The 17133-nt window shown below is 45.9% G+C and overlaps 1 protein-coding gene across 1 annotated transcript in view; it reads right to left on the bottom strand.

Moving 5' to 3' along the window:
* Positions 1-17133, bottom strand: part of Sgk1 (serum/glucocorticoid regulated kinase 1) — a 129103-nt gene that overhangs the window by 77647 nt on the left and 34323 nt on the right. Inside the window, exon 2 of the mRNA XM_052751165.1 lies at positions 2100-2312. Coding sequence (XP_052607125.1) covers positions 2100-2312 — 213 coding nt within the window. The remainder of the gene's footprint in view (positions 1-2099; positions 2313-17133) is intronic.

Here is a 17133-nt window from a genome sequence, read left to right as displayed (position 1 = left end):
ATAAAGTACTGTATGACTCTTAGTGACTGGCCATTAAAGGTAGTGTTCAGAATGTATTCTTTTTTTTTTAAGGTCAGGAAAAAAAAAAAATGAAACACCCAAACCCCAACACCATTATTCATAAAGGAATTTAAGATATTTTTTGCTTTCTTATTTTATTTAAAACATTCTCACCTCCTTTTCCATCTTTTGAACACATCAAAGGGAGTTTATTTTCATTTGTAGGTCATTAAATTCCCACTCCAGGATTTGAGACTTTAAACGACTTAACTTAGGCCTACCACATGACGTTTTCGGGGCTGTCATCCGGCTAAATTGATCTACTGACCTAGGTCAGAGTGGGCGCGGGAATACAGATCTCTACAAAGTAGGTAAAGGCAAATTTACATTTACAAAAGATTAAAAAAAAATCCTACTCCAACTGGATGTGACCACACATGCCTTTACTTTTCAGTGCCCGCAGGCAGAGGTAGGCAGATGTGTGAGTTCCAGGCCAGCTTAGGAAAAGTAGTTCAAAGAGAAGAATACACAACTTTAATTTTCACAGGTGTGTGTTGCACAGGTAAATTAATGATTCACGTAAAATAGTCTGCACAGGAGATGTGAGGAGAATGACCTGCCTGCTTTTCTACCAAGCAACACCGTCTCCCCTGTGAGCCTCAAAGTTTCTGGTTTCCTACGAGACAGCTTCACTTTATTTATTTTTGCTTTTTGACACAGTGTTTCTTGGTATAGCCTTGGCTGACCTGGAACCCACTCTGTAGACCAGGCTGGCTTGAACTCACAGAGCTCCACCTGCCTCTGCCTCCCTAGTGCTGGGAAGGCAGGCACCACCACCCAACTACAACTTCATTTTAAAATGAACAGAGTTGAGCTGGGCGGTGGTGGCATACGCCTTTAATCCCAGCCCTTAGGTGGCAGAGGTGGGCGGATCTCTGTGAGTTCAAGGCCAGCCTGGTCTACAGAGTGAGTTCCAGGACAGGCTCCAAAGCTACACAGAGAAACTCCGTCTTGAAACCCACACCGCCCCCCACTCCCCAAAAGAAATGAACAGAGATGGGCCGGCAAGAGGGCTCATCAGGTAAAGGTGCTTGCCACAAATCCTGATGACCCGTGTTTGATCCCTAAGACCCACTGGTGGAAGTAAGGAACCAACTACCAAGTTGTCCTGTGACCTCCACATGTGTTTGGTAGCCTGTGTGCACATATAGACATGTACGTATGTACAGTGAATGAATAAAAATATAACAAAGCAATTAAAGGTCAGAGCTGCTTCTTCAAGGAACTATTTCACCGTTTTATCTCTAAAGGGATATAGAACATAACTCTGTATATTTTAATTTTGACAAGTACCTTCTTGATTGCTAGTGACCTTAGAAAAAGTCAGTGAGGTCTGAGAACCAGGTAATGTATTGCAAATTAAAGACTGATTTACTTTCATCCCAAGAAGAGTCAAGGAATGGGCATAAGGGCTTTAAATTCCTTCCAAGCCTCTGTTTATTGTTGCCTCGCGTGGAGGTCCACGATTAATCTATGGATTCTATCTCCAGCTCTATCAGTCACGTGGGTAGATAGCGGGTTCTGAGGTAAATGCTGAGAGGAAGCCTCTGTGGGTAAAGGCCCTTTCAGTCAAGCCCGTTGACATGACTTCAGTCATTCCTCATAACGGAAGGAGAGAATGAAACTTGTATAAGTCACACTGAGATGTCCACACGTGTGCCATGCTACCTTTGTATGTACACACACACACACACACACACACACACACACACACACACACACACACACAAAGTACACTTTTTAAAGGAGAAAGCACGGCAGGTGTATGGTGCGGGCCCGTCATCCTAGCACTCCGGAGGCAGAAAAGGAGTACTTGTAAATGTGAGGCCAACAAGTTCCAGACCAGCCAAGGTTACATATCGAAGGAAGAAAGGAGGAGAGGGGGGGAAAAAAAACAATCTAACAAAATCTACCATTCTATGTCCTCCTTACAAGCATTATGAATATACATTTTTTAAAAAATGGCACCTCAGGCACAAATGCAAGGAAAAAGTTTCCAGTCTTTTCAGAACAGACCCTCAGCAAAATAAAGAACTTACTTCACACCCAGGTTGGATTTCCCAGGAGCAGGACTCCTCAGGCGGGAGCATCCCCCTTTGGAAAGCGTGGTCACTCAGGCATGATTGACAGAGAGCGGGCTCAAAGTCTGGTTCCCCGGGAGGGAGGTGCACCCCAGAAGGGCCAGTGTACTTCAGGCTGGGGCTCTGATGTTTGTCCACACTGACCATGGGGCTCTTGATCCATCTTCGTACCTGAGGAGTGCGGAAGAGAAGAGAAGAGAGAGACACATTTGCTACAGTTCGCACGTACAGCATGCTGGTGGGAAACTTGGTGAGATAGAGATTTATAAAAGAGAAATTTCGTCTTATGGCTTCTCAATTCTCCAGCCCTCACATGTTCTAACTGGTCAATGCTGGACAGCAATTTTCCAGCAGTGGGAAGTTTGGGGCTGTTCATGTCATCTCCCCAAGTATCTCCTCAATGATATTATTAAGATAATGATATTTCCTCTCACGTTGTAAAGTTTACAGTTTCATCGTACCCTATTATTATTATTATTATGTGCAGCCCTGGGAATTGAACACAGGGCCTTGTGCAGGCTACGAAATCACTATACCACCTATAGCACCTCAGTCTGACAATGTTTTTATTTTTATTTAATTAGCATTGTGAAGGGGAAGTGTTTATTTTGGCTTACAGGGTAAGCAGAAGCAGTCCATCATGGTGGGGAAGGCATCGTGACCAGTGGCTTCATAGTGTGTGTGCATTTAGCACTCTTTACCTCCCTAGGAATTGATGGAACGGGAAGCAGAGAACGGACAGGAGGTGGGGCTGGATCATAGAACCCCAAGGCCTGGCACTGGAAAGATGACTCCGAAGTGTAGGAGCTTGTACTGCTCTTGCAAACGCCCTGAGCTCAATTCCCAGCTCCCACATTGAGCATCTCACAACCGCCTGTACCTCCAGATCCAGGGGGTCCTCGGGCCTCCTCCAGCACCTTGCTAACATACACATGCTCTCCACTCCTCACAAACACATACTAAAAAATAAAAAGAAATCTTTAAGACCTTAAAATTACTGGGCACAGCGGTGTACACCTTTAATTGCAGCACTTGGAAAAGACAAGAAGGAAGTATGTATTTCACTACTATAAAAAGGAGGGAAACAGAGTTGTAGCCAGGGTTGGTGGTAAACCCTATGATCCTTGCTACTTGAGAAACTGAGGCAGGAAGATCAAAAGTTCAAAGCCAGCCTGGGGCTACAGAGTATGTTCCAAGCCAGAGTGGGCAGATTGGCGAAACCTTGCTTCCAAGTGAACATTTCAGCTGGGTGTACAGTCCCGACTTGGGAGGCTGAGGCAAGGGGAATGCTATGTTTAAGACTGGCCTGAGCTACAAAGTAAAATTCTGTCTCAAAAGCTGGGGTGGTGGTGGTGGTGGTGGTGATGATGAAACCCAGCATGAGTTCATGTGTGTCATTCTAACACTCGGGAAGATGTAGACAAGAGGACAAGTTCAAGGCTTGCCTCCGCTTTACAGGCAGTTCAAGGCCAGCCTGGGCTACTTGAGAGCCCACCTCAAGTTTCCCCGTGGAAAGTCTGTGACAGTGAAATGCTCTCAGTAGAATGTTTAGACTATAATAAACACAGTCGTGGTCACTGTTAGAATCATGAGTGTTTTCTTCTTTGCCTCTTACAGCATAGAGCCCTATACATTTTTCCCGCCTTATAAATGTCAGATGGCGTCATCATGGCTGCTCTGGGCTGTACTTTCATTTCTTAGGGAATAATTTTTATTTACTGTTTACAAAGATCTTAAGCAATTAAAGCCGTATCTCTTTACTTGGTTACAGATGTGTTTTTAAAATATCTTTATTTGGCTTCTTTATGTGTCTGTTCTCTTCTCCACCCTCACCCCCCTCTTCCTTTTCCCTGCTCCTCTCTCTGAGAGAGACCTTACTATACAACCCAAGCTGGCCTCAAACCTGTGACACTCCCGCTTCAGCTGTCCAAGCACTGGGATGGTAGCGTATCTGACATCACCACATCTGGCTAAAAGCAGTCGTATCTCTCCCCTCTTTCTCCCGTTATCCCTGTTTCTCTCATCCCTACTTTTCTTCCCCCTCCCTCCCCTCTCCCTTACCCCTCTCATTCCTCTCCCCAAACACTCACCTTCTCACTCTGCTCCTTGTGCTGGGGGACAGACCACGACCTCTCATACACTAGTACTCCATCACTGAGCTACATCCCCAGCCCCTCTAATTCTTTCTCAGTATCTGTTTAAAATAGCCTTTTGGGAGCCTTAGCGGGACGTGCGGACCTATCATCTCAGTACTTAGGAGGTGGAGGCCGGAGGACCGGGAGTTTAATAAGGTCAACCTTGGCTACATAAAATCATGTCTCAAAAGTATTAAAAAAAAATTAAAACAAATAAATACCTTTTTGAGTTTACTATCCTAATGTTAAAAGAATGTTTTTGTTTTTTTTATGTCAGTATTTCTCGTACTGCTGGGCACTGTAAGCATATAAGTAGGTATACTCAAAAGCATTCATTATAGGTTGGGAAGGCGGTTCAGTGGGAAAAGTGCCTCCTTCGTAGGCACAAAGACTTTGAATGCCCAGATCCCATGCAAACGTGGATGGGTAGTATCTATCTGCCATCCCAGGGGTCCTAGTGGGATAAGACGTCAAAACAGGACAATCCCCAGAAGCTGGCCTGTCAGAAGCAACAGCGGACAACCAAAAGAGCCCGTGTCTCAAGCAAGGTGGAAGGAGGGGACCTTATGCCTGAAGATGTCCTCTACCAGGGGTGGGCGCTTGGCCACACACACAGTGTCCGCATTCACTCACACAGGCGGAGTCACACACATCATGCATACACACAGAGAAAGCCAACGTGTTTCATTAAGGGTTACGGGTGCTGCTAAGTGGCAGAGCGCTTGCCTACCTTGTGTGTGGTTTAGTCCCCAGAATCACAAAAGGAAAATGTCTGGTTCATGAATGGCAGCCTAAATTAATCTACGATTCCCAGACTAGAATAGAGTCTCTCTTCCTGATGCTAGTCTCAGATTTGGTTTTTGCATTTGGAGTTGGAGGCAGCGTTAGAGATCGGATTGACTCTGTGGCCCCTTGAATGCTGGGCGAATGCCTTTACCATTTAGCTCCATTCCCATCCCTCCAATGTGTTTCTGATCAACCTAGAAAGAACTACGTTTTCTTTCAGACGGAAAATATTCTTTTATTATTCCTATTCAGAGAGTTTGGAGCTTGACGCTGGTAATAGTTGCTGCTTCATTTCCAAACTTGAATTTAAAATTAATCTTTTTAGTCTGGCTTTCTTTCCATCTCTTCTGCCAAGTCGGTTTAACTTTGGAGTGACTAGGGACAGGATGCTGCGAGCAGATCCATCTTCCATTTTATTCACGAGTTGGAGGGCCTGACTAAGAGTGTTCTTGGTGTCCGAAAATGTAAATCTCCCCCCATGCCTCTGTGGACACTGAATTATAACTTGAGGCATACATTTATTTGTTTATTAGGAGGACACGCTATTTCTAATATAAAATAAGTGAAGTCTGATATAGAAGGCGGAGCGTGAAGTAAGGAAGTGTGAGTGGGCTCTTTGCGGACTGAAGGCCTCTTTCTTTTATTCTTTTCTTTTTGTTTTTTTTGAGACAGGGCTTCTCTGTGCCTATCCTGGATCTCACTCTGTAGCCCAGGCTGGCCTCGAACTCACAGAGATCCGCCTGGCTCTGCCTCCCAAGTGCTGGGATTAAAGGCGTGCACCACCACCGCCCGGCCTTAAAGCACTGGGCAGTAAGAAGGGAACTGTGGCTAAAAGACTTCCCGAGAATAGGCACATCCCCAGGCCTGCATTTCAGGGAGGAAATCCAGGCAGCAAACACACACTTGAGATAAAAAGCCAGTCACGGAGCTGTCCTGAAGTCTTCGTGGAGCAACGGCTTCTGTGGATTTATTGGCGAAGTGCATGTCGCAGTGTTGGCCCTGCGCTTCTGGGCTTTGTTTCTTTGAAACCTTTGCGCATCTTTCTCTGGGGCTTGGAGAAACCTCTGTTTTGCACATGTGACCAGAGGAGAAGTGTCTGGTGTTTTAAATCACTCTGCTGAGGGGGCACAGCGAGGATGCAGTGTGGGAGTTACTTTTCAAAAAGGCCCCAGGACGCCAAGACGCTCTTGACAAATTAACCCATTCTGACCGCGAATGAGAGTATGGTCAACTCTCTGCAGAGAATGTAGCTAGGGAACGAAGCAATCCATTTCTTCAGAAGTATCAGAGAAAAAATATCACGAAAGTGGATATGGCAGGACGTTTTCTAACAGGACTGGGGATGACCGCAGGCTTTGTCTGGCTTTAGCCTCTACCCTGGCTTCAGTGTGTCCCTTCCCTGTGACTTGCTGACAACTTCCACGAGCTTTGTAGCTTCACAAGTGGCTTTTATGGGGCCTTAATTAAGGACAGGGTTTATGGTGTTTACTTGAGCCTCGGAAATCCCTGGAGAGTGGCTGGGGTGTGAGATGTGAGTTTACAAGCAAAGGCTCCCTCTCCAGGCCGGGCAAGGTGCCCTCGAAAACTGCTGAGCAGAGAGCATCATCCCTCAGGCCCTGAGGGGATTCAAGCGACAGCCCGCCCCTGGTGCTCCTTCAGGTCCGGAGCTGAATTGCTAGGGAGGAGCAGGGGCTGTGAGTAGCTTCAGGAACCCTCAGAGACTAGCCACCGTGGCCCTGAGCTGCAGGCAGCTGCCTGTGCAAGAGACATGAATGCCCGGAAGCAGAAGCAGCCCTGGCTGTGCGGCCACCTGGGCCTAGTCTTCTTATTCAGGACTCCTCCACCGTTGTGGAGAGCATTGTAAACAAACATAGACTGGGGGTGTGGAGGGGGAGACATCCTCCTCATCTCAAACAAAGCAAGAGTTCCCTCACTGGGGGCTTAGAGGAGGCTATTTCCAAAGTGAACCAGACGTTGGAAGCAGCTCTCTCTGGACCTGGAGTTAGAGTAAGACCGTGCTGCTAGATAGTCTGGGCTGCCTAGGTAAAACACTAAACGGAATTCTTGGCTAAATCTGGTCTGTCTTGGTTTTATTAATTTATCTGAAAAAAAAAATTCTATCCAGAAGCCATAATCCCCTGGACTAGAGGCTTTGCCAGGTGTGATTAATGAGATTGGCCAGCTTTTAGGGATTTTCCACTTGTGGCTCCTTTTCCTATTATGTAATAGTAAACAGATATTACTCTTCATAGAAAATGGCTTAGTCGATAATGATATCAACTGATTCGGAAAAATGATAGCTCGTCGGCACTTCTGTATGAACCCAGCTGGCAGAGCCTCCACCTCCTGGTTCCTGGTTCCCTTTGTTTTGGGGGCACGGGGTGGGGTGGGGAGCTGACTCTTTCTCACAAACCATGAGGCCCAGAGGTGGAAACAACTGCGATTTCAGAGCGGCCTCCTTTTATCCCGGAAAGCCAACTGTTTAAATAATGCCGTAAGAATTCTTAAGTCTCCCAGGCTGGGTAGTACTGGGGGTCTCAGCACTTGGGAGGTTAAGGGAGGAGGATTACAAAGAGTGTAGGGCCACCCTGGGCTAGTGCTAGGCCAGTCTGGGCTACAGAGCGAGAGCTTGTAGCAAACAACCAAAACCTAACCACACCCCTGAGTCCCCCAACAACAACAAAACAAAGAAAGAAAGAAAGAAAAATAGATAAAACCTTTTAATCCTGACATAAGCCAGTTTTCTAGTGAAAATATTCAGGCAATTATAAAAAGCCCCCCCCCTCCCCAATATCAACTCCTTGCCCGCTAGGTGACTGAGGACAGACAGGTTACAGTGAATATGTGGGTCTCTCACCTTGGTGTCCAGAGTTATTCCACAGTCTGCTAGGCTCTGACAATACAGTGACATCAACTTGATTCCTTACCTCACCTACAGCTGCCCATCACACAACTTTCTTTCCTTCTTTCTTTTTTTTTTTTTCTGAACATCTGCATTGCTTATTGCTTATACAAAACCACATGGTTTGATTTTTCTAGTTCTTCTGTGTCCATGCACTATAAGGATAAGATTAACTGCTTAGGCTCTTTTAAAGCATAAGCACTAAAGACTTATAAATAAAAATAGTAGTTGCCCTGCTGTTTCTAATGAAAATTACGTTTGTTTATGGATGTCCACAAGCTTTGCAAAGACCCCCTAACAAGGCAAGAAATACGCTGCATTCCGTTACTTCCCTTATATAGCCATACCTGCCCTGAGCAGGCACCTTGAGAAGACTGAGTGGCCTCTGGAATTCCCCAGCTTCCCATGCCTTTGGGATTTCCCAGTCCTTTTCATGCATCCTGTTCTAATTCTCAAGGTCTATCTCGTATTTCACCAGGCCTGGTGGGAGGATGTGTGGGGGAGAGACTATGGCAAAGAGATTTGAAGAGGAGGGACACATCTCTGTACGCTCCTCCGGGTTGCAGCTCACAGAAGGCACCACCCTAGCATCGCCACAGTGTGTTGTGAGTATTAGACACCAAACACAGCCTTGAACTTAAGGTCTTCTTCCTCCTCCACTAAAATATCACATCACTGAGCGATGGCAGGCAGAGCTCAGGGACTCCATAATGAGTCTTTTGCAATGGAGATAAAGTGTCTCTTGTGTCTTAAAATTGTAGGACTGATCCGTTTGCTTGAATTAGCCTGTCTTGGTCAGGAAATGAAGAGGAAGAGGAAGAGGAGGAGAAGGTAGAGGAGGAAGGGAAGAGAAAGAAAAGGAAATTATTTCTGAGTACTATCTTTAAGGGTCAGTGTGTGCTATTTGCTTTGGGGATCGGAAAGTAAGACTGAAGAAGGAAGAGATGCTAGGCTAATCCCTGGGTACCAACCGGGGCTTCTGGTCCCCGGTCATCTGGATACAAGCTTTTGGAACTTGCTCTCCTATCACCTCCAAGAAACTCCTCTTCCAGTATTTCTAACCTCTCTCTTCCTCTAGGCTATTGACTCTTCACATATTAAACACGTTGTCCTTGCAATATCTCTAAAAGCTAACAAACTAAAAACAGCCCCTTTACACCCACAAACTCTGCCTTGTTCCAGCATCCCTTTCCCCCAGCACCATGACTTTTTCTCTTTGAAGTCAAGTTTTATGGAAAAACAACCTCCATTTCCTAACCTCCTACTCTCTCATGCCAGTGCATTTTTTTTTAAGACAAAGTCTGTTGTAGTCTCCGGTCAAGTTTGAATTCCCTATATAGCTGAGGATGATCTCGAACCTCTCATCCTCCTGCCTCTGCTTCCTTAGTAACAGGGTTATAAACATGTGTTGCCGAGCTTGGCCTTATGCAGAAGTAGGGATGTAGGTAAACTCTCTACCAACTTAGCGACATCCCTAGCCCCCATTGCAATGTATTCATTAAGTAATGCTGATAAATCACTTAGTAATTTTGGGACTAAGGTGGGAAACACGACAAAAAAGAGCTCCATTCTGTCTTTTTTTCCCCCCAGAGCTGAGGACCAAACCCAGGGCCTTGCGCTTGCTAGGCAAGCGCTCTATCACTGAGCTATTTCCCCAACCCCAAAAGAGCCCCATTCTATGAAACAATCTTTCACCAAAATATCAAGAGTTCCCATTGCCAAATCAAACGGACACTTCCTATGCTTTCCTCATTGGTCCACACGGATGAGTCTCGATCTCCAGCGGGAGTTACTTTCCACAAACACGTCTCACGTGGAGAATAATACTACCACTTGCACACCAAAGCTCAGCGAGGGAGGCCGATGTGCTGTATTGGTCACTCCCTTTGTGATTACGGGAAAGAGTTGTGGCTTCAGCATTTCAACATCACCACACGGAGGAACCTACAATGTGTGCAGGCCCAGGAAAAGGCCCATAGGGCAAGTCAGATATATCCTGTCAGGTGCAGTGGTTCATTTCTTTAATTTCAGTACCTGGGAGGCTGAGGCATATTGATTGTTCTGGGGCCGGCCAGGTATACGTAGCAAGTTCTAGGCCGGCCTGAGCTTCACAGTGAGACCTTGTCCCCCAAATCAAAAGCAACAACCAAGTCCAAAAGACACAGAGCATTAAAGAATCCAAGTTCGTATTGAATGTGCATCTACTTTGCACCACAGTAAGCAGAAAAATCTGGTTTAACTATCCTGAATGAGGACAATTGATCCTCTGTGGTATGCAAAGTTGGGTGGGTGTGGGGGCACAAGCCTGTGGTTTCAGCATTTGGGAAGTAGGGGTAAGGAAGTTGAGGCCAGCCCAAAATGCAAAGCAAGGCCCTGTCGTACAACCCTACCCCCACCCTCTCACCCCCACCCCCAAAACCCCCCCCACACACCCATCCCCACCCCGCAGGCACACACCAAAGTAACAAAAGCAACCAAAACCACAGTAACAAACCAAAGTAACAAAAACAAAAGATGAAGCTTAAAGCATCTACTTTTGTACGAAGGGCACATTGATTCTGTAGCGCGGTAAATTGGAACATCCACAGTCTAGCCATTTTCCGTTGGGACCATCTTTCTCTGGCAGCATTTGAAGAGTTCAACAGTTGGTGTCATGGCGCCCTGGCTGTGCCAACACGAAGGGGGCTGAAGCGGAAGGGTGAGGAGTTCAAACTAGCCACTGCTGGGCAGCGAGTTTCGTTGCAAGGTCCTGTGCAATGGGATGCACAGGACCTTGCAACGAAAACGCAAAACAAACAAAAGCTGCAAGGACTCTTTCAAGGGTTGGGGGCATTTCAACACAAGTCAGGGACTGTCATCCTGGTGTTAGGAGACGATGGGTTGACCTTTTAGAGAGGATGCTGCCGGGCGGTGATGGTGCACGCCTTTAATCCCAGCACTCGGGAGGCAGAGCCAGGCGGATCTCTGTGAGTTCAAGACCAGCCTGGTCTACAGAGCGAGATCCAGGACAGGCTCCAAAATCGCACAGAGAAACCCTGTCTCAAAAAAAAAAAAAAAAAAAAAGAGAGGATTCTAGTCTGTACTTCAGAGGGGACTGACATGAGCCTGTGTGTTCTCAAGCAGCAAACACTTAAAAAAAAACGTGAACTCCAGAAGAGTCCATGGGTCTGAAAGTCCAATGCCATCCTTAGAACTCAGTTTCCACCTTTGTAAGACTAAGAAAATGAATTGCACTCATCTCATAGGGTTTTCTAAGGGTTAAAGGAGATGACTGAGTCAGCCTGACACTTTGCCCTGAAGAACAGGGTATGTGGTTGATACAATTATGATTATAGCTTTATTCCATGAGAGTTTTATTTGGTATCATGGGAGAAATGCTGGCAGGTATCTCATCCCAGTTGGGAGAAGTCAGGGAAGGCCTCTTAAAAGAGATGATTCCGCCGGGCGGTGGTGGCGCACGCCTTTAATCCCAGCACTCGGGAGGCAGAGCCAGGCGGATCTCTGTGAGTTCGAGGCCAGCCTGGGCTACCAAGTGAGTTCCAGGAGAGGCGCAAAGCTACACAGAGAAACCCTGTCTCGAAAAACCAAAAAAAAAAAAAAAAAAAAAAAAAAAAAAGAGATGATTCCACTAGATCTTTAAGTAAAACAAAACGAGAAAAGAATGGAAAAGTATTTCCAGGACAGGGTCAGCAGAGGCAGGGATCGATCTGGGGTGTTTGAAAGACAAGTCCAAAAAAGGAAGGTCAAAACAAATCCATCTCCTTGTTTGCTTTCTTTTCCTTATTTTTCATATCACATTTGTTTATTGTGCGCATGTGTGTGGGTGTGCTCGTGTCGTGGCTTGTTATATGGAGGTCGGAGGAGTTGGTTCTCTGCTTCTACCCTGTGGGTCCCGGGGATTGAACTCAGGTTGTCAGAGTCCAGCCCCCCAAGTGCCTTTACCTGGCCAGCTGTCTCTCCTCCCAGGTCTGTTTTGTTTTGCTTTTTTTAATGGAGAGATAGGAACTAAAGATAGATAGCGAGCATGAGTCATGAGGCAGCGAGGTGCCTCTGAAGTGTCTGGAGCAGGAGAACAGGATTATTAGATGTCTTTTGATGCGGTAGGAAGGACAGCTTAGGGAGAAGGCAGGCAGCTGAGTCAGAAAAGCTAGACTAGAGATAAGGTCCAAACAAAAGCCAGAAGACTGGGAATGCAGTGCAGAATGAGTCATCCAAGCTATCGGTGGCTTCTCAAGTCTGTTCTCTCGCATCCAGGTACCACTTACAGTAGCACTGTCTTGTCTTTCTTCTGGGTTCCTAATGCTATCCTGAGACGGCAGCTTGAATCTGTTCTGCTCCATATAACCTTAGCATCTATCCAAATGCAAAAGGTTATCCTGCCACTAGCCAGGGCGGGCAGTATTAGCGTTCAAACTGGGTTTTGTTGTTTGGTTTGGTTTCAAATCTGTATATATGTACACATGCATGAGGTGCACGTGTAGAGGTCCAGTCTCCCCGGTTGGTCCTCACCCTCTGCCTTATCTGAGACAGGATCTTTTGTTCACTACTGTCTACCCAAGCCTGGTTGGTCCATGAGCTTCTGATGAGGTGAGTCTCTGTGCAAGCCTCCTCTCTCTCGGTTGGAGTGCTGGGGTTGCAAATGTACACAGCTGTGTTCAGCTTGAAGCGAGTTTTGAGGATCTGAACTCGGGTTCGGCACATGGTGTGGCAACCACTTTACCCATTGGCTCAGCCTCTCAGACCCACTTTGTGGGGAATGATGCACTAGAAGAAAGTTCATGCAGTTATAACCAAAACGGTTGCTGTCTACCATGCCAAGTACCTTGAAAAAATTTTTTTTTTTTAGTAAGAAAGGCACTGCCATTCCCTGCTCAGGCCACCCTTCTAAAATACTGATTTCAGTCAGCTGAATTGACATTGTGACTCACTAACAGATGTCACACAAACAGAAACACCCACGTCAACGGTAAAACCTAGATATGCTGGTCTGGGATACTGAGTCCACTGGGTTCTAGACTCCCTGGTGCACCCAGGCCCTCCCCCATGTCTCTTTGATTTTTTTTTTTTTTCAGTTCTTTTGTGTCCTCCCTCACGCAACTCCTGTCTACCTGGGAACTCCACTCAGTCATACACACAGCCCTCCATGGTCTAGCTTCTCACCATCGTTTGACCGGGTTGAGTGTTTATTTGTGAACTGAAAAAAACAACATTCCTATTGTTTTATTTGTCTGCACTCTGAGTGGGTGGGTTCTGTGAGGATGTCCACACTGCCGCCCCTCAAGTGCCCACTGGCGGGACACTGACAAAGCTCCTATGTGCCCTCTCCCGAGCCTGCTTCCTGTCAACCTTCACGCTGAGTTGATGCTCACAAGGAAAGAGCGTCGCCACCTGACCAGAGCTTAATTCAGTTTCTAACTTGGGTAGACGGTTTTGTGGATAAAGTTGGGCTTGGAGGGAGGGCTGATCTTGGAGGAGTGCACGTAGGAGAAGACTGGAGTAGGCGGGTCAAGTTGGCAAGAAGGCTTGGGCACTGACCTCGGCTGGTTTTACACTGTGCTCCAGAGGAAATAGAGCGGGCCCTGTCTAGACCTGGGAATGAGCATTGTCTATAGATAGAGTTTTAGGCTTTTCTTTAGGCACCCCCACACCTGGGCATTCTAAGGGAGCTTTAATCAATTCAGGTATATTTGGGTTGGGGGTGTAACTCAGTTGACAAGAGTGCTTGCCTAGCACGCATAATGCCCCAGGTTGGACTTCCAGAACCACGTAAAGCAGCTATCATGGTAAATCCCTGTAATCCTGGCACTTGGGAAGCAGAGACTGGAGCATCAGAAGTTCAAGGCTAGCCTGAACATTTGAGATAAGGCTAGACTAAGACCTTGTCTCAAAATAACAAGGAAACATTGAGCTGGGTATGGTGGTGCACACCTTTAGCCAAGCAGTAAGGAGGCAGAGGCAGGCCAGTCTCTGAGTTCGAGGCCAGCCTGGTCTACAGAACAAGTTCCAGGGCATCCAGGGTTACACAGAGAAACTCTGTCAGAAAAACAAACAAACAAAGAAACAAACAAACAAACAAACAAACACTACTCTTCCCCCTCCCAAAACAAAACAAAACCAAAACACAACAGAACCAATGAAGCAGCCACAGCAAAGGAAACAAACAAACAAACCAAAAAGATGTTCTACAGTGATAAACTGAATTGAATTCCAGGGGCTGGAGATACCACCCTGTGGTTCAGAGCACTTGCTGCTCTTCCGCAGAGAGGACCCAAGTTCAAGTCCCAGCACCCACAAAGCAGCTCACGACCATCTGTAACTCCAGATCTAGGGGATCCTATGCCTTCTTCTCAGATACTAGGCACACACATGGTACACAGATTAAGCATCATTCATGTAAAATAAGAATTAAAAGAGAATTGGATTCTAGCTCTAGCTTTATAATGGCCCTGAGCAAGACCCTTGCCGCTTCTGAAATGTTCTCAGTGTAAATATGCATAACATGGAGGTCACGGTGCGGGGAGCCCTTGCAGACCCTCCTGGCCATGCCACAGAGGAGACTATTCATTGGAGTATTGCTCATACGATTTTGATCTCCCTATGTCTAGGGTGCATAGCACTCAGCCTAAATTTGTTGAGGGAATGCATGGTCAAAGGACATTTGCCCTACGCAGGACATTTTCTCCCTGCCTGGCTTCCCCATCACATTCTTCCACAACTCTGAATTTCTTCCATTAAGCTTACTTAAAAAAAAAAAAATCCAATAGTTTTAAAAATCATCTTCTTAAGGGGAGTTGTTAGAAATGCCATTTCAATTGCAAAGATAAAGACCAAATGAACCTCTCCTTATTAGAACTGTGTACATTGCTTAATGGAATTGAGAGTGGTAAATAAAAGGGAAGAAGATTAACACCCAGAGGCCTCGCCGCCTCTCTGACAGTTCTACTCAGTTCTGGAGTCCTGATACAAACAGCGCACGCACACAGTTTCGGTTTGATACCAAAACAGCTTCCCCCAAATTATCCCGGTGCTGTCTTGGTAATGGCTTCTATTTCTGTATTCTATTTTTTTTCTCCGCGCTTCATGTTTTACAAATGAAGAAATGGTGAGATTTAATTGTTCCCTGAAAGCAAAGCAAGCAAGGCAGTAAAAACGACCAAAAAAAAAAAAAAAAAAAAATAGCGATTGAATCCCTACTATGTCCAAGAGTTGGGAGGCGGAAGACAGGTGTCTGTATTCCAAATGGCACAGTTGTTCAAAGATACTATGGAAATTTCTGAAAGTGGAAAACTCACTATGCCTAGTGGTTGCTCAGGCCTGTTATGCCCAGCAGGACAATAATCAGAAGTTCAAGGTCAGGGTTGGGGATATAACTTGGTGGGTAGAGTGCTTACCCAGCATGCATAAGGTCCTGGGTTCAATACCCCAGTACCACATACATCAGGTATGGTGGGGCAAGCCGAGGAGCTCAGCACTTGGGAGGTGGGGCATGAAGACCGGAAATTAAAAGTCCTCTGCACCCCACAGTGTGGTTTAGCTCAGGGGTACTAAAACTGGTTTGACGGCAGTAACTGTGACCACAGCTACGTTTCTGATACAGCCCAGGCTCACGCGCCCAGGGGATGACACTACCCATAGTGGGCTGAGTCTTCCTACATCAATTAGCAATCAAGAAGATGCTCCGTGGACATGCTCACAGGCCAGTCTGATGGAGGCAATCCCTCAATTGAGACTCCCTCAGATAACTTTGGGCTGACAGCTGAAACTGGCTAGGAGAGAAAATAATGAAATAAAAAAAAAAAAAGGTCATCCTCTGGTATGTAGTGACTTTGAGGCTAGTCTGGGATACAGGACTGAAACACCACAATCCTACATAAAACAAAACAAAATCAACTCCAAAAACAAACAAACAAAATCCCATAACAACAAACAAACAAAAAGGAAAATCCACAGAGGGATATGACTGTTAACACAAATCTGTGTGAATGGAAAGAGAAAGAAAAAAAAGGAGGGATTTTTCAAGTCAGTGGCATCTAAATAATTGTAATAATTATAGAGTCAAGGGGTCAGAATCAAAGAAAGATCCCATTTCCCAGAATAGCCCACCTTTTAAGATCTGGCCCATTCGGCTAATCGATATCCATACTGGGCAGCAGAAATTGATTTATTCAAAAAAAAATAGATAAAAGAATGGACCTATCATCCCTGAGCGAGCATTTAACACGTTACATTTACATGACCCTATTCAACCCAAGAAGGAAACAATGAGCCTTCCGATAGGTCAGAAGTTGATAAAAATGTGGCCGGGAACAGTGGTTCATGTCTGCTTCTGACCGTTAATACTCATTGCCCATCTTCCACTATAAAATGAAATAAATCCTCTATGAGGCTACACACAAATGTGTATTAGCAGATGCTGTCATCACTATATGGCAATCTGGCAAGGAAAATGTAAACACTCGCTTAGCTTTGTTGGGGAAACCTAGCATTGGGAACGTTCATTATTTTGTTTTTTAGCATCCTGGTACCTCCTCCAATCCCCCCACTCACTTTGACACACACACACACACACACAGGCACACATGCGCCTGCATAGTTAGATATATTCTTTCTTAATAAAAACAAGGTCTTATTCTGAAGCTCAGACTGGCCTGCCTCAGCATCCCCAGTGGGGAAATTCCAGGCGTGCTCCACCAAACTCAACCTGATAAAAACAAGCCTACCCCTATCTCCTCCTTTCATACTCGGGAACTGCTCTTTCTAGTACGATAAACTTGGTCAAGGTCAGCACTTAGGATACCTGACAACCGGCATAACTATGTGAATTAAGTAAAAACATTCACGAAACTCCACTCCATGACACTGGCCAGGCTGGTCAGTTCAAGTGTTGGCATGGAGCCCAAACAGAACCAGACAGGCCCTCTGTGATATATATAATATACACACACTGAAACTGGTTTGGGAGAAGAGTAAGTAATAAATTCTCTCTCTCTCTCTCTTTCTGTCTCTCTCTCTCTCCTGTGTGTGTGTGTGTGTGTGTGTGTGTGTGTGTGTGTGTGTGTGTGTGTGTGTGTGTGTGTGTGTTTTGCTTGGAGACAGACTGTCCCTGTGTATCCCAGGCTAGCACTGAACTTAGCATATTCACTTTATAGTCTTGGCTGGTCTGGACTTC

This window comes from Peromyscus californicus, unplaced genomic scaffold (assembly GCF_007827085.1).
Source record: "Peromyscus californicus insignis strain IS unplaced genomic scaffold, ASM782708v3 Scaffold_22__1_contigs__length_63687245, whole genome shotgun sequence".
NCBI classification, from domain to species: Eukaryota; Metazoa; Chordata; class Mammalia; order Rodentia; family Cricetidae; genus Peromyscus; species Peromyscus californicus.
This window is presented reverse-complemented; position numbering and strand designations above follow the sequence as displayed.